Source organism: Stenella coeruleoalba (assembly GCF_951394435.1).
Source record: "Stenella coeruleoalba genome assembly, chromosome: 11".
NCBI classification, from domain to species: Eukaryota; Metazoa; Chordata; class Mammalia; order Artiodactyla; family Delphinidae; genus Stenella; species Stenella coeruleoalba.
The window spans coordinates 6,809,615-6,832,023 of record NC_137157.1 but is presented as its reverse complement, the minus strand read 5'-3'; the positions used below and the strand labels follow the sequence as shown (position 1 = coordinate 6,832,023).

General features: G+C 56.8%; 1 protein-coding gene across 1 annotated transcript in view; it reads right to left on the bottom strand.

Moving 5' to 3' along the window:
• Positions 1 to 5,369: 5,369 nt before the first annotated feature.
• The window catches only part of NFAM1 (NFAT activating protein with ITAM motif 1), a gene marked incomplete at its 5' end in the record, with an annotated part of 33,909 nt that continues 16,869 nt past the window's right edge, over positions 5,370 to 22,409 (bottom strand). The window contains 4 exons of the mRNA XM_079937090.1: positions 5,370 to 6,104; positions 7,792 to 7,878; positions 16,739 to 16,831; positions 21,666 to 21,778. Of these exons, the coding sequence (XP_079793216.1) occupies positions 6,045 to 6,104; positions 7,792 to 7,878; positions 16,739 to 16,831; positions 21,666 to 21,778 (353 nt within the window). The 3' untranslated portion in view covers positions 5,370 to 6,044. The remainder of the gene's footprint in view (positions 6,105 to 7,791; positions 7,879 to 16,738; positions 16,832 to 21,665; positions 21,779 to 22,409) is intronic.

Genomic DNA, 22,409 nt, shown 5'->3' with positions numbered 1-22,409 from the left:
CTTTAAACAAATGGCTCTTGGGTCCCTGCTATGAGTCAGACAGAAAGAGAGACGAGTAAGGTATCCGCCATGCTCAGAGAGCTCAGACCCTCCTGGGGATGTGTGTGAACCGATTCAATGCAAGGAGGTCAGAGCAGTCAGAGAGATGAAGAAACTGCTTGGTGGGGGGAGGGAGTTTTAGGGAAGGCTTCGTGGAGGAGGTGGCATTTGAGCAGGAATTCCTGCTCAGGTTCAGAGGTGGGGAGTTTGGCCCCAGGGGGAACAGCAGCCATGATTGGAGCATGGACAGGACTTGGGGTGACTCTGGGCCAGTGGGAGCTGGTCAGAAAGGAGGCTGATGGACTCCATGAGGACAGAACTGTCTGTCTCTTATCCCAGCCCCAGCACGGGGCCTGGCACATAGTCGGAGCTGAACAAATGTTGAAAGAATGAAGGGATTGTAAGAGCCCTGTATACAGGTCTGAGGGGTCAAGCCTCCAACCTGTGGACAGTGGAAGCCACTATGAGGTTTTGTACAGGTTGCAAGGTAGGGGTCCTGCTTCATCCTTTTGCATGTGGATGTCCATTTCTCCCAGTGCTATTAGTTGAAAAGACTGTTTTTCCCCATTGAATTATCTTGGCCTGTTTATTGAAACGAATTGACCATAAATGTAAAACTACTGCAGGGTTTTGAGAGGGGAGTAACATGGTCAGATCTGTGCTATAGGAAGATCAATTTAGTGGCAGAAACTGGGAAGGGCTGGAAAGAGGAGGGGTTGGAGACTAGATGGGTGGGCTCGAGGGAGGAAGGAAGGGGGAACTAGGGAGAAAAGCAGTCCCCAGATCAGCAGGGGCGCATGGTGGGGAGCCAGGTACAGGGCTGTGCCGAAATGTGACCTGCGGAGGGGCCTGTGGCACTCACTGGGGAAGTGGGATGGGGCGGGTAAGGGGGTGACAGAGAAAAAGCCTGTGCTCCTCAGCCCCTCAATGTCCCAGAGTGGTGAAATTAACCCCTCTCTAGATATGCCAATGCGAGTAGGTTTTCAGGTAACGAGAGGATTGTAAATGCAAAACAATGCCAATTACAGCAGCGTTACCCCAGATTATAAAGCTTCTGAGAAGCAGCTCACACCTCCAGGCGTGCTGTGCCTGGAAATTTCCAGGGGAGGCTGGGGATCTAAACATCCAGGCTGCCTGAGGCCAGGCCCCACAGTGGGTGTGGGCAGCTGGGCAGGCCTGGCCCCGTCACTCCTACAGACCTGCCTTCATTTCCCCGAGGAAATAGACCACTGACGGGCAAGAGGACACCCCCGGGTCCCCACAATTCTGAGCAATATTCTTAAGGAAATTTGTCCCTTCATGGGCCCCCCAGCCGGGGGGGCACAGAGTCCCTCCATGGCTCTTTCTGCCTCCCCCCCGCTGCCCTTTGCCTGCACACAGTTGGAACCAGCCCAGCGCTGCCCCTTCTGTGCTACAATGACCTTTAGCCGGTCAGCTTTCCTGAATCGCAGTCTCTGCTTTGGTAAAATGCAGAGACAAGCCCACACACACACACTTCGCAGTGTGTTTTCAGGATTAAATGAGATCTTGTAGATAAAGAGTCTGAACAACAGAAACCAGTGCAACCTCCACGCACGACGGTTTGGCAGTGTCCGTTAAAATAGTAAACGTCCACGCCCTGGGCCCCAGCGATTTCTTCTCGCCATTTCCTGCAGAGAAAGTTTTGCAGATGCGTCCAAGGGTGTTCCCTGCAGCACCTTCTGTGAGGTTAGAAAATCATAAACAACTGAAAGGGGCATTAACAGGGGCCTGATTAAATTAGGATCCATCAGTCCTGTGGAATCCTTTGCTGTAATTAAAGAGTCTGGCAGTTCCTGTGTGCTGTCACCGGCAGATCCCCACCACGTGGGACTGCATGAACAAAGCAAGAGCAAATAACACCTACAGATGATTCCATTTAAGCTTTTCAGAACCCCACACAAACACTAGATATTTTATGTTTGTCTATGTGCATATATGTATGTAGATGCAATAAGAACAGCCCGGAAGAAAATATGCCCCAATGACCCAGGGTTGCCTCTGGGGAGGGGATTGGGATGGAGGCTGGGAGGTGGCAGGAACATCAAAGAGAATTTCGCTTTGCTGTAGTGTCTACGTGTTTTACTGCAGTACATGCCTGTGTCCCCTGCAGAGATACACACATACAAAACACACGCCAACACCAAGTGCAGAGAATAGTAACGGTTAGCCTGACCCACGCACCATCAAGGCCCAGAGGCCACAATTCTGACTGCAGGTCAAGGAGGGCACCTAGGAAGGAAGGTGTCTCAGTGCCTCCTGCCACTGTCCGCAGCTCTTACAGTCTGGATTCGGGTCTGGGGAAGCCCCTCAGGTGGGCCAATGCCATCCCCTGGCGTGCGGGAGGGACGCACTCTGTTAGCCTGGCTGGGCCAAGGCCCCAGCCCGCCTCTCCTGGCTGGGCGTTCTGCCAAGAAAACTCTTGAACTACATAAAAATCCATCCTGGAAATCCGAGAGGCGTCCTTAGAACGGAGCGTAGCCTTTCAATTCGAATGGGGAAAAAAAGGCAGATTTGCCTGTAACTTGATTTCAGGGGAGTGAGGCCCGGTGGCCAAAATGCAACGACTGCGTCTGGCCGTGGCCCTCACGCCAAGGTCCTGCCATGTGCTGTGAAGGGGACCCCAGCCCCACCAAGGTTTCCAGTGTAACCAGCACGTGTTCCCATGGAAACTCTGCTTTGCAGAATCCTTTGGAAATTGTTTCCGAGGAGGGGGAACCGCTTCCCACACCCGCTTTGCATTCCTGGGTTTGGTTTCCAGGGATGATTTTCTCCAAGTGCTGAGAGGGGCAGGAGCAGGAGGGAGGGCTGGAGGCTGAAATCTGCCCGAAGGGGCAGAATGGCCATTTCTAAGCCGCTACCCTGGAGAGACCAGTGGAGGCTGAGGGTGTCAGCAGTGGGTGAGATGTTTCAGATGCCCAGAGGCCTGGAAGAGGGGTGGCAGGGGTGTGACCTAGAGATGGTAGGGAATCCCAGGTCAGAGCTAGGGCGGGTCAGGCAGAAAGAAGCATAGGCCGAGACCGTGACATACATGTCCGCCCCCCTGTGGTGAGGCTGGGGCGGGGTGTGGACAGGAGGAAGCAGTGCCCGAGGCCTGGCCCTCAGGGGCTGCCAGGGGCTTCTGCTACAAGCTCCTGGGCCAGGGGTCCACCCTCAGGATGGCTGCCATCCACCCTGCTGGTCTAAGTCTCCCCTTCACCTGGGTCTCACCTATTGCTCCTCAGCCTGCAGGGGGCCAAAGGAGGGGGTCCCCACCTCCAGGGAGGCCTGCCCCTCATTTAGCAGATTCCCTCCGCACTGCCCAGTGGCAGCCTGTTTTTCCTGAAGGATGAGTGGAGAAGGAAATACACACCTGCTGAGCCTCTGCAGGGCAGGGAGTTCCCCATCTGTCCTCTCTGAGTAACACTCAGCGACTTGATTGTTACTGAAGCCAAGGCTCAGGTGGACATGGCTTCTGGGAGGTGGAGCTGGGATTCGAGAGAGGCCAGCGGCCACCCAGCCCCAGATGACCCCCAAGGGCGGTTCCTCTCTCTTCTCTCCTCTGCCCACTCAGAGTCCACCACGCAAACCTGCCCTCCAAGAGCTCAGTTCGAGCCCCCTCTGCCCCCTCCTCCTCTCTCGTGGCCACCTGCACCCCCTGCAGTCGTCTGCCACCCCTCACCCCTGCACCAGCCCATCTCCGCAGGCTCCCAGTCCCGGGGGCTGGGGAAGGAGGGGTGCTTAGTCTTCTTGGCTCCGTACTGGGCGTCCCAGAACGTTCTCCTCTGGGGGGTCCCCCCTTCCACCTTGACCCTCCTCCCTGCCTCTCTCATTGCTCGCTGAAGACCTCAGCGCCTGCCCAGCCTTGCCCTGAACTGAGCTCGGTCACCACACTTGACAACGTCTGTGTTCACAAGAGGGGCGATGAGTTGGCCCCTGAGGGCCTCACAGGCCGCAGGGAAGAGTTGGGATTTTGTTCCAAGTGAGATGGGAACAGTGGGGGGTTTTGCACACGGGGAGGGCCATGGTCCTGTGTAGGTCTCACCAGGATCCTTTGCTTCGTGGAGAGGGGACTGCAGGGGGCTGGGCCAGGGCGGGGGGCGCAGTCTCTCCAGGCTCCCCGCACTACCCCAGGGGCCAACTGGAAAAGGATGATTCCCAGCCTGAGGGTCCGGGGCCAGGGGCTGAGGACGCTCTGGGGCCCAGCGAGGCAGCCTCCTCCTGTCTTGCTGCCTTTGGTTTTCCCTGGAGAGGCTCCACTGCACGCTGAGCGGCCTGCCTCCCTCACCCGGCCCCCAGCCCCGGCCTCTGCCTCAGGCTGACGGAGTCAGCGGCCTGGAAGGCAGCTTCGCCTCCCTAAACAGGCTAGGAGTTTGTTAAACTGCCTTCTGGCGAGCAGGGGCCTCTCCCCACAGCCCCGTGTTCCCGCTCAGAGCCCTCCTTGCCGTGTGCTCCAAGGCCAGGCTCAGAACCAAGCTGAGATGCTGTGAACCGTGCCACAGGCCCAAGGGGGCCACACACAGCCCTAGTGGAGGGGCAGGGGCTTCTTCCTGACGTCAGCCCAGGCCCACCCTGCCGGCCCCAGCCCTTACCCTGCAGGGGGGCCGACCTGCAGGGCTGAAGGTGCTACCCACAAACCAGCCGGGGGTCTGGCCGGGGCCTGCGCCTCGGGCCACCACCCTCCTGGGCACATTGGGGTTTGTGTGAGAGGGCACCTGAGGGACCTCTGGGGACAGCACTGGGCGTGTGTGGAGAGAGGACTAGCCTGCCCATTGCACGAATGACCAAATAGTGGAAAGCAAGGGAGGGATGGGGGACAACAGGGGAGGGAGGGCTCAGAGCCTGACAGCCTGGGTGAGCCCACCCTTAGCCCTGGTCTGCCTGTGAGGTAGGTTACAGTGCGGGGCTGCCGTGAGGTGAAATGAGGGGTAACGTGAACACTCGAGCAGCAGAAATGGCTCAGGGTCAGACACTGAGGGGCCATGGGGCCTGAGCTTCTGCAGCACAAAGGGACCCCTCTGCCCACCCCAGGGGAAGGCCCAAGAACAGAGCTATGCAGCTGGACCACGACAGAGAGGGCTGGCCTCCAGGCAGCTGGGACCAGCCCGGGGCAAGGAGGGAAGGGGCCGGGTTGGCCTCGATCCCCAGGGGCCGGGGCTGGGGCATAAGGCAGACAAAGACAGAGGAGGTGGGAGGGGTCGAGATAGGCCAGGTGGAGGGGCTCTGGGGAACTGGGCTGTAGGTAGACCAGGAGCAGCGAGGCCCTGAGGCTGGGGAAGGTTTGAGGTGGTGGTGAGCAGGGCGTGGTGAGGAAGCAGTTGGCACACAGAGCGTAGGCGGCCAGGCTGATGGGAAACAACCTTGGGGTCCTTGCTGGGGGAGGCAGAGAGCTCCCTGCGTGTGCCCGGACCCTCGCAGTCCCAGGCCCCCACTGAGCCGCCTCCCCGGCCTCCAGCTCTGTTCCTGAGCCCAGCCCAGCCTCTGCATGGTTCATTCTTGCCCACGCCCCATACCCCCCACGCCATCCCCTGATCTACTTCGTGTGGTCGCCTCGTGCCTTTGGCCTAGTTGGGCGGGGGGCGGGGAGACGGGGGCCCTTTGCCTAGTTGCTCCTTTATTCACCTACGCTGGGACCCCTGTGCACACAGTACTGACAAGGGTCCCTGGCGGGAACCTCCCGGTGGTTCAGGCTGGTGCAAGAGAGCCCGTGTGTCTAGAGAGGGTAAGAAGGGCTCTGGGTGGCGTTCAGGAGAGCCCTTGGGGAGGGAGGGAGGGCCCGCCTGGCAGAGGGAGCCGCTCGGGCAAAGGTCCGGAGATGTGGCACGCTCGGCGGGTGTGGCCGGGCTGCAGAATGGGGGGGTGGGGTGGGGCCAGCCAAGGCAAGAGGGCAAGTGAGGTGATGGGGCACCCCTGGGGCCTCGCTTCTGGTACAGATCGAGTCCTTTGGAGGGAGAGGCTGCCCCAGGGCCTCTGATCCAGGCAAGACCCAGGGGCAGGCAGAGCTTGTCCTAGAGATTTTCATAGACCAGGTTAAATTCACCATCACCCTCAGATCCATGTTGTTTCTCCTGGAAAAAAATAAAAAGAAAAAAAGAAATAAAAAACAGTAGGGAGGGAAAAGAACAAACTTGCACAACTTTAGTTTTAGGCAGAGGCAGACAAGCAGATGGCTTCCCAAGCAGCTTTGACAGGGAGACCTGTCCTCGCGCCCAAGCCCACCGCACCAGCCTCTTCTCCCATCATTCCAGCCCATGCCTGCTCTCTGCCCTCCAACTCCACAGACCTCTTCTTTCCTGCCTTGGGCCTCCCCAGGTGCTCTTCCCTCTGCCTGGCATGCTCCCTCCATCCTACCTGTTCCCTGGCTACCTCCTCCTCACTCTGCACCCCCGAGAGCCCCCTTCCCAGCTCTGGCCTAGTCCCTCCCCAGAGCCCACCCTTCACAGGAGGCTACAAATGTCTCTGTGTGTTTGTAAGATCAGTGACCCTGTTCCTGCAGACCCAAGGATCCTGGAGGGCCGGAACATTTCTAGTCATCCTGCCAGGACTTCAGGGCCTGGCACATGGTGGGCACTGCCTGGGATGGCCCAGACATCCTTGGGGAAGCCCTGCCTCCAATCAGAGCCTAGTTCAGGGATGAGTATACAAAGGGCTTTGAGAATAGGAGATTCAACAAACAGAGTCAGCCTGGGCCAGCGGGGCCAAGCACTTGCTCCCCTCACTTCCTGATGGCTTTTCCAAGGTGCCTACCCACAGCCCTTGAGCTCCTGAATCCAACCTTGCACTTGATGGTGTCCAAAGCTCTGGTGTCGTTGCTACTTAACTTGGAACTCATTTGAATTCAGGGGCAGTTGATTTTGCAGTAAAATGTCACTCATCCACTTTACAGATGAGCAGACTGAGGTTTAAGAGAGAATCATGATCGGGACTTCCCTGGTGGCTCAGCGGTTAAGAACCCGCCGGCCAGTGCAGGGGACACGGGTGTGAGCCCTGGTCCGGGAACATCCTACATGCTGCAGAGTAACTAAGCCCGTGAGCCACAACTACTGAAGCCCGTGCTCCTGGAGCCCGTGCTCCACAACAGGAGAAGCCACCGCAGTGAGAAGCCTGCGCACCGCAATGAAGAGTAGCCCGCGCTCGCTGCAACTAGAGAAAAGCCCGTGTGCAGCAACGAAGACCCATCGCATCCATAAATAAATAAATAAGTGTATTAAAAAAAGAGAGAGAAAGAGAGAATCATGATCAAGTGATATGCCTTAGTCCCCATCGTGATAATAACGAAGCCCTGTCCAGACCCTCCCAGGCTGGCATCAGTGTAGACTCCAGCTCCCGGCTTTAGCCACCTTCAGCCTGGGGAGAGCTAGAAGCCAAACACCCCTGCTTTACTGGCCAGTGTAGACACTATACCGTGCCCAGTGGCAGTCACGATTGCTCATCTTGCATGGCGCCTACGGGGTCCCAGTACGACATTTGATCCCCATGGCAAATCTAGGAGGTGAGTGCTGTCAGGCTCCTCAGTTTACAGCCGAGGAGAAGCAGGCACAGAGGTTAGCCCCTTGGCCAGGGCTGCACAGCTGGTAAGGGGTGGAGCAGGGGTTCAAATCCACCAGACCTCCTAACCACTAGGCCAGCTGCCTCGCAGAGAGGGCTCTGATTCAGCAGCAGGTGGCTCACTCCTCTGGTCCTATTTACCCATTTCCCAGATGAGGAACAGGACAAATGGAGTAAGACGAGGCTCGCTGCCCAGCCCCTGCGTACCTGGGAGAGCAGGTCCTGGTTGGAGGGCGGGCTGCTGGCCTCACTCTGGATGCAGTCGTAGACCTCGGTCTCTCGGCGCTGCAGGTCCTGCAAGAGACGTGGGAAGGTCAGAGAAAGGTGAACAGAGGGGCAGGGCCCCGGCCGCAGCGGCCTGCTATACCTCCCCGCCGTCCTAGGGAGCCTAGGAGCCGGGCAGACCTGTGAGGGGACACCCACCACCCCCAGCCTCGCCACTCGCGGTCACACGGCTGCACCTGTGCACCTGCCGTTCCCTCTCGGAGCCATCTTACCCCTTCCCCGCTAGTACAGTGCCACTCCTCTCTGTGCCCCTTGCCAGCCCCTCACATCACCTCAAGGCTCTAGCAGAGCCTGTGCTCAGCCCGGTGGGCTCTCCAGGCCCCCAGGTAGCTGGCAAGAGGAAGGGCCCAGGCCCCCCTCCCACCATCCCTGCCTGTCCTTAGGTCCTTTGGTGCAGCCAGCAGCCCCCAGATGTGACTCCCATGGCCAAGGCTTCAATAGGATGCTCTCCTGGCATCCCCCCCTCACTCCCCTGGGCCAAAGCCCTGTCCCTGTGAGGGTCCCACCCACGCATCCACCCCTGTAGGTCTCCCTTCACCCCTCACCCCAGCCTGTGCTCACAGATGACCTAGGTACCCACTGGAGTCACACTCGTTCCCACAGCTGTGCTGGGTTTGTTGCTGGGTCACTAGCTGTGGTTGGCACACTTGGAGAACAACACCACATGAGCTCTGATGACGGGGCTCCTGCTCAGCTAGATGTGTGCCTTAGGGCCACACTCACTCTTGGCCCAGCAGAGGCCTCAGGATGGTAGAAAGAGATGGAGCTTTGAAATCAGACAAGCCTAGGTTCAACTCTCAGCTCTGACACCTGCCAGCTATGGGCAACCCCGGAACCTCCCTGTGCCTCAGTTTCCTCATCTGTAAAATGGGAATCATTGTATCTCTCTTTCAGGCTCAATGGATGATTAAATGAGATATTGTACATAAAGGGCCCAACAGAGGGTCTGGTGAATCCCAGGTGCTTAATAACTGTTGAATGGTCATCAAGGGAGGCTTGATGCCTCCCTCCCCTCTCTGCGGTCACAGCCTGGACCCTTCCTCAGACCCTGATGGGCACCGGGGTCCCAGGCAAGGGGCAGACGCTGCTCCTTGGGGGATGTCGGAACAGAGCTACTAACAGCCTAAGCAAGAGGCAGGAACCTTTCCTTCCCACGTGTACATGTCATATGGATGCCGGCTGCTTGCCAAGGAGGTGGTTTCCCTGGCAACAGGCAAGCAGGGGTTGCCGAGGCAGGCTGCAGAGACAGGTGGTGCTCTGAGGCAAGAGAAGGGAGGGGAGGTGGGGTGGGGGGAAGGAGGCTCCGAGAGGTAGCGGGGCATGAAAACCTGTGTAATAAACCATTTGGCACTTGGGAGACCCTCACTTCAAGGGCATCACACACAGGGATGGCAAGGCTGCCCTAGGGATCTCTGCGTCAGAAAGAGGGAGGGTCAGGACTTCTGTGGTGGCACAGTGGTTAAGAATCCACCTGCCAGTACAGGGGACACGGGTTCGAGCCCTGGTCCGGGAAGATCCCACATGCTGCGGAGCAACTAAGCCCGTGCGCCACAACTACTGAGCCTGCTCTCTAGAGCCCGCAAACCACAACTTCTGAGCCCGCGTGCCTAGAGCCTGTGCTCCGCAACAAGAGAAGCCACCGCAACGAGAAGCCCGCGCACCACAACCAAGGGTAGCCCCTGCTCGCCGCAACTAGAGAAAAACCCTGCGCGCAGCAATGAAGACCCAACGCAGCCAAAAATAAATAAAAATTTTAAAAAAAGAAAAATAAAGAGGGAGGGTCTTGGAAGGGGTGCTTCCAACCTGCCTCTGGGTAAGGAAGGGGGCAAGGCTGTCCCAGGGAGGAGCCCAAATTCCGGTGAAAGGCATTTTCCAAGGCCTGCTCTGGCCTGTTGGGCTTTCATGCCTGCCCAGAGCACCAACCACTGCCGGCAAGCCTGGCACACGGGATGGGAATCTGCTCCTCAGCAGCCCTGGGCCTCCACCGCCTGTCCGCCCAGACCTGGATCCACAGATCTGCCAGCCCCCCAAGCTGGATGCTTCTGGTCACACAGTGAAGGGAGAAAAAGGGCCTCCTGGCTGACACGTCAGCAGGAGAGCAGATCTCGGGTCCCACAGATGGTTCCCTTCTCCCTCGTGTCCAGTCCACGCGGGCTGCCCACCACGCATTAGCCCAGAGAGGCCCAGAGATGTCTCAGGTCACACAGCCCCTCCCGCCCTTCGCTCCATGTGCTCCCACTGGCCTGGGCACACAGCCAAGTGATTTCCCAGCCAGAGAAGAGCATCCTGACCTGGGACCCCACAGGCCTGGGCCCCACACTGCAGGGGTCATGCTGTGGGTGGGAGCAGCTGCAGGGCTGAGGGCAGGGGAGGCCGCAGAGGTTGCTGCCAATTAGCAGCTGCTGAGTGAAGCCTCTGACAAGCCCTGACCTGCTGGGCTGCGTTTGCGTGCAGGGAGTGACCGGCATCACTAGGCTGTGAAATGCAGGGCAGCCTCGTCAACAGGATGCCTCCTTGGCCTTGCCTGCTGGTGATGGGGACTGCCTCCCACAGGGTACGCCCGCGGGGAGAAGGCCAGGCCTCTGAACGGGCTGGGCTGGGCTGTACTGGGATACGGGTCTGGGATCCAGGCCCTCTGAGCCCTTTGCCTCCTGCTGCCCAGTATGAGCAGTGATGCTGGGCCGAGTGCTCACCAGCCCTGGCAGAGGCGTGAAGTCCGTGCTTTTGTCCAAGGCTTTTGTCCAGGTGGGCTGAGGCCAGAGCTGAAGTCAGCTGCCCTGGGCCAGGACCTAATCTGAGGGTCCGGGACATTGGTCCCCCTGTAATACCCTCCCCTGTCACCAAGGAAACACAAGAGCTGTGGTCTCACGGACACCTGCATGTTGAGGTTTGCATGGTGCCTTCTGCGGGGCAGACGGCTGAGACCTGGGGGCCTTGTTCAGCAAGGAGTGGTACTCAGGAGAGACGGAGCACCTCTGCTCTAGGTCAAGGTCCTGGCGTGTGTGAAGTAAACGGCCCACGGCAGCGACAGGAGTCTGGTGAGGCAGGGCTGGGTTTGGCCTCCAATGAAGGCCTCTCGTGCCAGGCTGAGGAGCTGGCAATGGGGAGCCCCTGGAGGTTTCTGAGTGGGAAGCGACAGCATCAGTGGTGTGTCGGAAAGGCCCCTCCTGCTGCCGTGAGGCGTGGGAGGGCTGGAGGCTGACAGCAAGAATGAGGCGCTGGGCCAGGCAGAGGCTGGAACACAGCTGGGTGGGGGGGCGGTGTCCAGATGCTTCTGGGGAGCGTGAAACTACAAGGCTGATGCCCCACATTCGCCATAGAGCACCTACTCTGTACCCAGCACCGAGCCCCAGGGAACCCCAGCCAGCTGGGAGCTAAGAACAGGCCTCCACTCAGCTGATCGCTGAGCACCTACTACGTGCCAGGCACTGGGCTGGTGCAGGGGAGGGCGCCAGGCAGACCACGATCAGAAAGAAATTGGTGGCCGTAAGGGCCACGGAGAGACCCAGAGAAGGAAGATGGGGATGTTGGCTCACGGAGAGGGTGGGGAGGTCAGAAAGGCCTCCCTGCAAAGGTGCCCTCTGAGCAGAGAGCTGGGGAGTGAGACAGCAGCCCCTGGACGGCTCCAGAAAGGACACTGCGGAGGGGAGGGTGCAGCCAGCACCAAGGCCCCCCTGCGGGGTGGGCATGGGGGGCAAGCCTGGTGCATCTGGAGAACATCAAGGAGGCCAGTGTGCCTGGAGCGAGTGAGTGAGGGGAGAGACAGTGGGAGGACCTGTGGGCAGAGCTCTCGGAGACCACTGTCAGGGCTCCGGTGTTGACTCTGAGTGAGACAGAATCTATCTCACTAGACGGCCGAGGTGGTCATGAGAACGTGATCCGCAGACCTCCAACTCCAGGGATCAGCATCGACCCAGGGCCCCAGCTGCTGGGCTCTGAAACCCATCATTACATGTGCACAGAGGGCCCCCCACCCCCGCCACCGTGGGCTACCGCCAGCCAATGACTGAGCTCAGCAGGGATGCCGTCACAGCCTCCCGCCCTGGGAGACCTGGGAGTCCTCTGAGTGGGCTCCCCATGGCCTGCTGAATCTTCCCTAGATGGTGCGGTGGTCGGTGCATCTCTCTGCCTTCCTTCACCCTTTCCTTTACCCAGGATGAGATCTGCAAGAGTCTGACGACTCTCCCAGTCTTCTCCATTTTCTCTCACAGGTGGTTTCCCTAATAAAACTATCACACATTTACCCCCGTCTTGGTGTCTGCTTCTCGGGGGACCTAGACTCACCAAGGGCTCTGAGCAGAGCGGGATGTGATCTGTGTTTGGGTGGGATCACTCTGCTGCTCCTGGGTGGAGCACAGACTGTGGGGCAAGGATAATAACGGGCCAGCTGATTAGAAACCAACTGCAGGACTCCAGGCACGAAATGGTGGTGGCTCCCACCAGCGTCAGCCCTGGAGGGGTGAGAAGGTCAGATTCTGGATATGTTCGCAATGAGATGTGCTGATGGATCCGATGTGAGCAGTGATGGAAGGAGAGAAGGAAAGGGCAATTTCAAAAGGTTTAGCCTGAGCATCAGGGAGGATGGAGCAACCATTCACTGCATGAGGAGGACTGTGGGAAGAGGTACTTCGATGGGTAAAGAATTGGAGATTGGTCTGAGAGAGAAGCCGATATGGGGTCCAAATGCTGTTGCTTCTGGCGTTCAGAGGAGGGGCCTGGGCTGGACATATAAATTTGGGAGTTGTCAGAGTGTAGAGGGTCTCAAAACCTTGAGGCTGCTTCACTCCCAAGGAGGAGAGTGAAGATCAAAGAGAAAGGGCCCCAGGCCTGGACTCTAATGCTTAGAGGTCAGGATTTCTCTGGTTCCTAAGAAGGAACCAGGGATGCAGGCTGAGGAGGCATGGTAGTGAGTCAGAGGGGCATTAGGAGAGAGTGGAATGTTCTGGAAGCAAGTAAAGAAAGTGTGTCTAGGAGGAGGGAGAGCTCGCTGGTGTCACATGCTGCTGCTCATCGGGAAAGAGGAAGACTGGGAACTGACCACGGGGTTTAACAATGTGGAGGTCAACGGGGACCTTGAGAAGGAAGGCTTTGGGGGGCAGAAAGGAGAGGTGTGCAGAAAGCCTGACTGAGTGGGTCGGAAAGGAGAGCCAGAAACTGAAGACAGGGAATTTTGACAGATCTGTTATAAGGAGTCGTCGAGAAAGGACAGGGTCCCTGGAGGTGGCTGTGAGCTCAAGATAAGGAATTTAAGATGGAAGAAATCATAGCATGTTTGCAAACCGGAAATGTAATACTGTATCATTAGCCCTATATTAAAGGTTATGAAACCAAGGCTCAGAAAGTTTAAGTAGCAGAACCCGTGAGCAAAAGAACTAGGCCTTGAACCCCAGTCTGTCTGGCTTACTCCAAATCCATGCTCCTTAATAGGTCAACTTGGGCTTCCCTGGTGGCGCGGTGGTTGAGAGTCCGCCTGCCGATGCAGGGGACACGGGTTCGTGCCCCGGTCCGGGAGGATCCCACATGCCGCGGAGCGACTAGGCCTGTGAGCCATGGCCGCTGAGCCTGCATGTCCGGAGCCTGTGCTCCGCAACGGGAGAGGCCACAACAGTGAGAGGCCCGTGTACCACAAAAAAAAAAAAAAAAAAAAAAGGGTCAACTTTTCACACACAAAAAAACTGGAGTAGTACAGTTTTTTTTTTTCCTGTCACAATACATCATGAACATTTTTCCACATGAATAAAAAGCAAAAATTGACATAATCAGAAGGAGAAATATACAATCTACAAGCAAATGGGCAGATTTTAACTCAATTCACTCAACATCTGATAGACAAAATAATCAATAAGGATATGGCAGACTTTAGCAACACAGTCAATAAACTTGACCTCGCTGACACATATAGAACACTCCCTCAGCCATGCACAATGCACACGAAATACAAGCCAACAATAAAGCGAGTCTCCAAAGACTTCAAAGGATTAAAATCCTACCGAATGTATTCTCTGATCACAGTGGAATTCGTGAGAAACAAAAAACAGAATGATAACTAAAAAACAAACGTTTGAAAATTAAGCAAAAGACTTTTAAATAACTCATGGGGCAAGCGGGAAATTTAAACTGAAAGACAACAGAACTATGACATATCAAACCTTGTGGGATACAACTAAAGCCGTACTTAAAGGGAAGTTCATAACCTTAAGTGCATAAGTTAGGAAAAAAGGAAGATTGAAAATCAGTGATCTAAGTATCCCTCCAAAGAAAGTAGAGGAGACGTATACAAAAATCCTTCCCTGGGCTTCCCTGGTGGCGCAGTGGTTGAAAGTCTGCCTGCCGATGCAGGGGACACAGGTTCGTGCCCCGGTCCGGGAGGATCCCACATGCCGCGGAGCGGCTGGGCCCGTGAGCCATGGCCGCTGAGCCTGCGCGTCCGGAGCCTGTGCCCCGCAATGGGAGAGGCCACAACGGTGAGAGGCCCACGTATCGCCAAAAAAAAAAAAAAATCCTTCCCTGGATGTTGTCCACTGTCACCACTCTTGTTCACCATCACTGTCTGAGGCAGTGCGATAAAACAAAAAAAAAAAGAAAGAAAAGGTATGAAGATTAAAAAGGAAGAAATGAAACTTCCACTATTCATAGATGACATGACTAGGTTCATAGAAAATCCAAAGGAACTTACAGAGAAACTATTAGAATTAATTAGTGAATTCATCAAGGTTACTCTCTATATAAAGTCAATATACAAAAACCAATCGTATTTCTACATACCAGCAATAGACAATTAGAAAATAAAATTAGGGACTCCCCTGGTGGTCCAGTGGGTAAGATTCCGCACTCCTAATGCAGGGGGCCCAGGTTCGATCCCTAGTCGGGGAACTAGATCTCACATGCATGCCGCAACTAATAAGCCCTCATGATGCAACTAACGAGTCCGCATGCCGCAAATAAGAAGCCTGCATGCTGCAACTAAGACCCAGCACGGCCAAAAATAAATGAATAAATTTAAAAAAAAAGAAAATTAAAATGGGGACAACACCTGTATCCTGAAGCCCTATTATGAGTATTAATGACATAACAGGTATAAAATCCTACAACAGTACCTGGCACGTAGTAGGTACTCAACAAATGACTTCGTGACATCATCATCACTCTTGTTAACGTATTCTTATCTGCCCAGGCCCAACCCCAGCAGCTAGGGGCTGGTCTCAAGGGCTAGCAGAGTCTGCGGCCTCCCTTCACATCTCCTTTCCAGCCCTAAAACCTTTTGAAGCCACCCTGCAACCCGGCAGGGCCTTTGGGCCTCTTCCTCACGCTCCAGAGAAGTCTAAACACGGGCAAGAAAGATGTTCCATGCAAAAGTGAGTCTCTTCCATTAAAAGTAATCTTGGAGAAGGATATTTATTCATGTGAAAAGATGTTCATGAGATATTGTAACATGAACAAAACTAGCTGTACTACTCCAATTTTTTTAAAAAAAAGTATGTGTGAGTGTGTGTATGGGTCTCTTTGTATGTGTTTACAGAAAAGACTGGAAGGTACAGAGGTCAGCGCTACTAGTGTTTATACTGGAAGAAGATAGGCTTACGATGATGGTTATTTTCCTCTTTTTGATATATATAGAAAGATCTCGTGTGTGTGTGTGTGTGTGTGTGTGTGTGTGTATGGAGAGAGAGAAATGTTTTCATTTAACAGTTGACACCAGAATTCCTCCTAGGGAAAATACCACGATGAGCTGCTGGGAGAGAAGAGAGAATATGGGGAAGTCTGGGGCCACGTGGGAAGCAGTGGCTGCTGGAAATTCCCTGGGGTGGAGGGGCTGAAGGCCCCATGAGAGCTGGCCGTGTTACGTTCTGTTTGGGGTTATGGGCGCTGCCCTGTAGGAATGCTGCCTTTGCCTCGTCCCCATCTGCCTCATCCTCAGTAAACCGGACCATATTCTGAACACCCTCTGCGCGGGGTTTTATGGACATCGAGGAAGGACCTGAGCTTCATGTATGAGTCAGGGTGGTGGGGACAGGAACAGCTACAGCCCATACAGGCAGAGTCCTGGAACATGCCCTTGGAGGACCTGCAGGACCCAGGCATGGCTGTGCACCTCCCAGGTGCTGAGTCAAGACCCCTACCTGGCGGCTGGAGGCCCCGTGGAGTTGAGACCCCAGCTGACACTGGGTGGCATTTATTCTTCACTTTCTCCACAATGAGCATATGTTATTTGTTCAACTAAAATAGATGTAACTGAAAAAAGAATGTCTGTCACCATCCCAGCCACCGGGCAGAGTGACCACGTGTTGACCAGATGGGCAAGCCAGGCTGGGGGAGCGCACAGCATCTCAGCCGTGTCTCTGCTTGACTGTAAGGACATAAAACAGTGCGTGTGTGTGTGTGTGTGTGTGTGTGTGTGTGTGTGTGTGGTGGGGAAGGGGGGTGTGAAGAATTGAAAATCGTTGTGTGTTAAGGGCGTGGGACACTGCCTGACTCTTTCCTCTTTTTGTGATTCCTGTTGCTGTGGCTCCGATGCTGTTTGTGCAATGAAAACAGGAAGGAGTTGGTGAGCGGGTCAACGTCACTTGGTCAGATGAAGGGACTTTCTCCATTCCTCACCAACTGTGCCCTCACTGGCCCTCATTCCAGAAGTGCACGGGCACGCCAAGGAGGGGACCCCAGCGGCACCTCGCACCTGCACTCCTTCCAGGGCCCAGGGCCACACACTTGTAACCTCGGTTCACCTTCACAGAAATCCCTCCAGGCAGGAATTCTTGTCCCCAGTTTACAGGTGAGGAAGTAGAGGCTCCCAGAGAGGTCACACAGCTGGTACACTGGCCGAGCCAGGGAACCAGACCCCGAGCCAGGCCTCAGAGGGCGGAGGACTCACTGTGTAGACGGATTCGGGTGGAGGCTGCTCCCGGCTGCTGGCAGCGCTGGGGCCCTTCTGGGCAGTGTGCTTCCGTGGAGCCTGCGTCTGTCTCTGTGGGGAAAGGAGTCAGGGCTGGGGACCAGAGGCTCTCCTTCTTCCCACCCCCAACCAGACCCCACCAGAGGAAAGGATGGCAGGTTGTCATGAGGCCACTCAGAAGTGCATCACTCAGCACCTTCCATCCACCCTCTCCAGGGAAACAGGGCAAATACCTGCAAGACCTACATCAAACCACTCGTCTGCCCGGGGACACCGGACATGATAAACATCCCGGCGAGGCAACTGCCCACCACCCAGTGCCAGAGCACAGTGCCCGCAGTGTGACAGGGTCCCTGGCTGCAGCCCATTACTGTGGGTGTTGCTGAGTGAGCCAGCGCAGGCCAGACCAGGTGTCCAGTCCCTCTCTGCCCCTCACTGGCTCTGCGGCCTCACTCAAGCACTTACTCTCTCCGGACCTCAGTTTCTCCAGCCATCACCCTCCTTTGCGAGATTGGTGCACAGATTCAGGGAGGTGATGAGGGAGTCAAGCACTCTTGACACTCGTGGGCCACTTATGTGGCCCTTGGCCAACCACACACACTCTGGTTAGCCAGGTGGTGTGAAGAAGGGGACACCATCCCTGCCCTCCCGGGGCTTAAGACCCGGTGGGGAGATGGACAACGAACCAGCAGTTTTACCACGTGTGGTTCATGCGCTGACCCACGGGGACAGAGCCCCTGGCGCACAGGAGGGAAAAAACGCCTCGCCTGGCAGGGAGGCTGAGAGGAAAGCTGTTTAAGGCCGAGATGTTCATTGGGAAGAGAGGCAGAGGGAGCAGGTCTGGAAGAATTTAAAGACGGTCGGCGTGGCCGGAGAGGCGAACCTGCCCTGGTTGGGTCAGGACGGCCATGCTGGGCTTCGAGAAGAGGGTGGACGGTGGAAAACATCTGAGGGCTTTAACCAGGAGGCGCCAGGATCAGAAAGTGGTTTCAGAAAGCTCACGCTGGGTGCTGCGTGAAGCGCTAATGGTCGTGGAGGCCAGGGCAGTGGGCCTTCGGGAGGGTGAGGGCTCAGCTCCTTCCAAGTCAGAGGGAGGCTGTCCGGACGCCCCCCTCATCTCAGGCACACCACACTGCCAACAGTGAAGCAACACAGCCTCATCTCGGGGCAGGACCTAATTAAAAACCCTAGCCGCCTGCCAATCCCCAGACCATTTACTTGGGATTAGCTCTCGAGAGCTGCTTAACACTCGGGCAGAAGCCAGCGCCACCCCCAGTCGCAGCATAATAACGGCTCGGGAGTACCTGGAGCCTCACTGGGTGCCAGGTGGGGCTCTAAAGGCATCACTTGCCTTATCTCCTGTGCCTCTCAACAAACCTGCAAGACCAGTCTTCATATCATCCCTGTTCCACCCATGAGGCTGCGAAGGCTCAGAGAGGGCTGACAACTTGCCCCAGGTCACAGAGCCAGAAGGGGCAGGGGCAGGATTGGAACCCAGGTCTGTGTGATTCACCAAGATGCTGATCTGGCAGTACCTGGAGTTTTCACTCCCCTGTTTTGTTTGAAAGTGCAGGTCTCACAGAGAGATCGGTGCAGGCATCCGGGCAGCACTTCACAGTTTACAAAGAACTCTGGGACTTATTGTCATTTAATTCTCATAGTAGCCTAAGGAGGTGGGCATGGACTTCCCACTTGCCAGAGGAGGAAACAGGTTTGTCCAGCTAGTCATTGACTGCCCTTGGATCAAACCCAGATGCCCAGTTCTCAAATCTCGTGCCCCTGCCCTGCACCACCTACTTCACTGCCAAGGCTGGCGGTGTGGGCTCATGGGCAGGGGCTCTCCTGGACCCCATGGGGAGCAGCACCCAGGCCTGGCCTCGTGGCATTCCTATTGAGGCTGGTGGGGCCGCCAGGGAGGTAACTGCCACTGTGGGTTCGTGAGGAGTTCATGTCTACCAGGGGCTGGGGCAGACTTCTCAGGGTTTGCTTGTGCCCTGAACATAGGACAGGAGTCTGAGGATGTGTCCCAGGCCAGGGAAACAGTGCAGTGTTATTACTGGGGTGGTGATGCTCCTTGGAGCCAGCCTTGCCCCATCTGGGTGCCCTGTCCCAAACCATCAGCATTTACCCTTCCAATTGTGATTTTCAAATGAATAAACCAATCGGCAGCTCAGGAAACCTGTAGAGCCTCTGTTTCCCCCTCTGTAAAATGGGAGCGATACTATCACCTTGCCCACCTCACAGCCTGGCCACCTCTGACTCATCTTTCAGGTCTCAGCTCTCATTTACTCCACCACTCCTTCCATAAGCACTATGTGTCAGGGTCTCCCAGACACTGGGGACACCAAGTCCCTTCTTTCTGGGGCTTATGCTCTGGTGGAGGAGACGGTAATGACACAGAAGCCAGGGTGTGGGGAGCAAAGCAAGAAGAACCAAGCGAGAAGCAGGGAGACCCACATTCTGGGCGAGGGGTGATGGAAGCCGGGGCTGGGGTTGGGGCAGGAGAGAAGGGGCTGGATCCTGGACAGACTATCGGCAGGACTTGCCGAGGGATCGGCCGTAGGGGGAGGGAGGGGGCGGGCACAGCAGCAAGCCTTCTGGCCTGAGCATCTGGGGGCCTGGTACCATGTGCTGAGCTGGGGCCGACCTGGGGGGACTAAGGAGTGCTGTTCCTGACCAGGTGGGTGCAGACGCCCGTGGGTGCCCACACGGAGTGGACGTGATCTGGGGCTCGGGGTGGGGGGCTGGGGGGCTCTGGGCAGCCACATTGGGTGGGACTGTAATCCCGGGAGCAGAGCCGTCACGGAGGAGCGTAGACAGATGAGGAGATCTCTGAGGAAGGGGCCTGGGAGGTGCCAATGTTCAGAGGCCATGAAAATGTGGGTGACCCAGCACAGGGCCACCGGGGGATCCTAGGACCAAGGAAGGAGTGTGCCGTGGAGGAGGGAGACTGTGTCTGATGCCCTGCGAGGATGAGGACGGATCAGCATCGGAGGCTGCCTGCTCCGGGGAGCCAACCTTGACCCCAGGTTGAGCCCTCGAACCTGCTCTCAGGACAGGAATCATCTGCGTCTTCTGAGTCAGTGGCTCCGGCTTCGATTCATTTATCAGATGTGCTGCTGGCGTCCTCCATGCCTCTTCCTCCTCGGCCCTGTCCTCCCGGCCCCCGTGGCTGGCTGCCGGGCCTGTCTCTGGCCGGGGCTCCCACTGCATGCTTTGCTCCTGCGCTCAGCTCATGGTTCAAACGCTGGCCATCCAGTTCTGGGGCAGCACCTACAGGGGCCACGTCCGAATTTGGATCCAGCTCCGGGAAGCTCTGGGAACTTCTCTGGCAACACAAACCCAGCAGCAGCTTCTGGCCTCCTGAGTTCTCTCTCCTTCAGGACCAGGTTCTCACAGCAGCCCCTCCTCCCTCAAGTGCAGGGAGGGACAGGAGGAAGTGTCCATGCACTGTGCTCCCACCAGGGGTCGGGCACCAGCTGGTGACTCGCAAATGCGGTCTCTTCCACCCTTTTCGGGTAAGGGTGGGGATCCATCCTTATCCCCATTTCTGGAGGAGAAAACACACTCGGAGAGGGTCGAAACTTGACAAGAGGACAGGGGCTGCATCTGTCTTGCTTTCCACTGTGTCTGACGATTAGCCCAGTGCCTGGCACACACTAGACACTCAACAGCTATTCCTGGAAGGAGAGGAGGGAAGGCGAGAGGGAGAGGGACGAAGGAGGCAGGGTCTCCGAGGCCGTGTGGCAGGAGGAGGGGCTGGGATCTGAGGTCAAGCTGAGGCTTCGAGGTTCACGCTCTCCCATCCTCCCTTCGAGACTTTACTGAGCACCTACTCTGCACCACTGTCTCCCTGGCCTCTCAGGACACTGAGATCCAGTCATTAAGATCCTCTTTTTGGGGCTTCCCTGGTGGCACAGTGGTTGAGAGTCCGCCTGCTGATGCAGGGGACACGGGTTCGTGCCCCAGTCTGGGAAGATCCCACATTGCTGCGGAGCGGCTGGGCCCGTGAGCCATGGCCGCTGAGCCTGTGCGTCCGGAGCCTGTGCTCCGCAACAGGAGAGGCCACAACAGTGAGAGGCCTGCGTACCGCAAAAAAGAAAAAAAGAAAAAAAATCCTCTTTTTGCAGAGCAGGGGCTGAAGTGAGGGCTCAGGGTCAAGGTCTTGCCCTGACTCTGCTCTGCCCTCACCGGCTGTGCTTCACACTTCATGGGAGGCGTTTGTGTGGTCATACAGTAAGCCAAGTGGCGGGGGGGTCCACAGACGGAGTATGAGTCCCTCAGCACCCCTGCCTGAAGCCCAGTTACTGTGTCCACACCCAGGTTGAAGCCTGGGAGCTGCTCGGTGAGGGCAAACAAGAGCTGTCCTGCCTGTACCCATCCTTGGAAGAACAACAGGGTGGGGAGGAAATATTTTAAGGGCCAGTCACCGCCTCTCTGAGCCTCACTTTTCAGAGCTGTAAAATGGGAAGAAAAGTCTCTCACCAGGTGACGCTGCGACGCGAACCAGAGCACGCCTGGGAGGGTGCCTGGCACCCAGCGGCCCTGAGGAAAGGTGTCTTCCTTCCTTCTGGGCTGCCGGGGATCCAGAAAATCTGAGATAAGGTTTCCTAATCTGGAGGGCTAGAAATGGTAAGCACGCGGGCTCATGGCTTCCATCAGACACTCAGAGGGACCCGTGGCCCGGAAAAAGCTCAAGAGCCCTGATTTCTTGCAACAAGATCAAAAAGGACCTGGTGGTGGTGAGTTGGCAGCACAGGCCCAGCCACAGCGCAGGACGAGGGAGGGGGCCCTGGTGCAAGCGGCCACGAGGAACACCTATTCCAGGCACCCCCTCATGGGGTGGCATCCCTAAGCCATGGTGAGTGGGGTGGGGGCAGCGTCGCCGTGTGCCCGCAGCCCCTACCTTCTTCCAGAGCAGCAGGGCCGTGGCCAGGATGCCAAGGACAGCCAGGAGGCCGATGAAGCAAAGAAGCAGGAGGTCCTGGGGGCCCTGCGGGGGCTCTCGGTAGCCTGTGTCTGGGTGCAGGGCAGGGAAGCAGAGACGTTAGTTGCCTGGGAGAGACACCCCCCCACCCCCCAACCCTACTTACAACTCTCCCCCACCAGGACCCCCAGACCCCGCCTCTGCTGAGGTCCTCCTTCCCACACTCGCCTTGGCTACGTTTCTATGTTTGCTGCCTTGATTCCTGTTAGGAGTCAGGACTACATCCTTTGCTTCTTAGGTGCCCCTGCCTCGGTGACTTGGGTCCACCGAGAGGTGCTTATGGGACCTGGGTGAGCCATTTCGCCTCCTGAGGCCTCCTCCTTTCCACACGTGAAGTGGTGATCATGCAGGCAGGAGTGGTGAGGGTGAAGGGGGTGGGCTTGCACAAGGCCTGGCAGGTGCTGCCGGCACCAGGGGTAGGGGAGAGCACAGCCCAGCCCCTTCCCTTGAGCCATCCAGCCTTTCATCCACCACTTTCTCCTTCCATGCCTCTGTCCACCCCTCTGTCCAGCTGGTTGGCCCAAAATTACAGAGTGCCAACCACATGCCAGGCTCACGAGCGTCTGTTATTTAACTAGCACGTCCTGCTACCGGGCGCCAGCCCTCGCATTCAGGATCTCACTCATCCCAGGAAAAGCCTCTGGCAGGCAGGGTATTGCCATG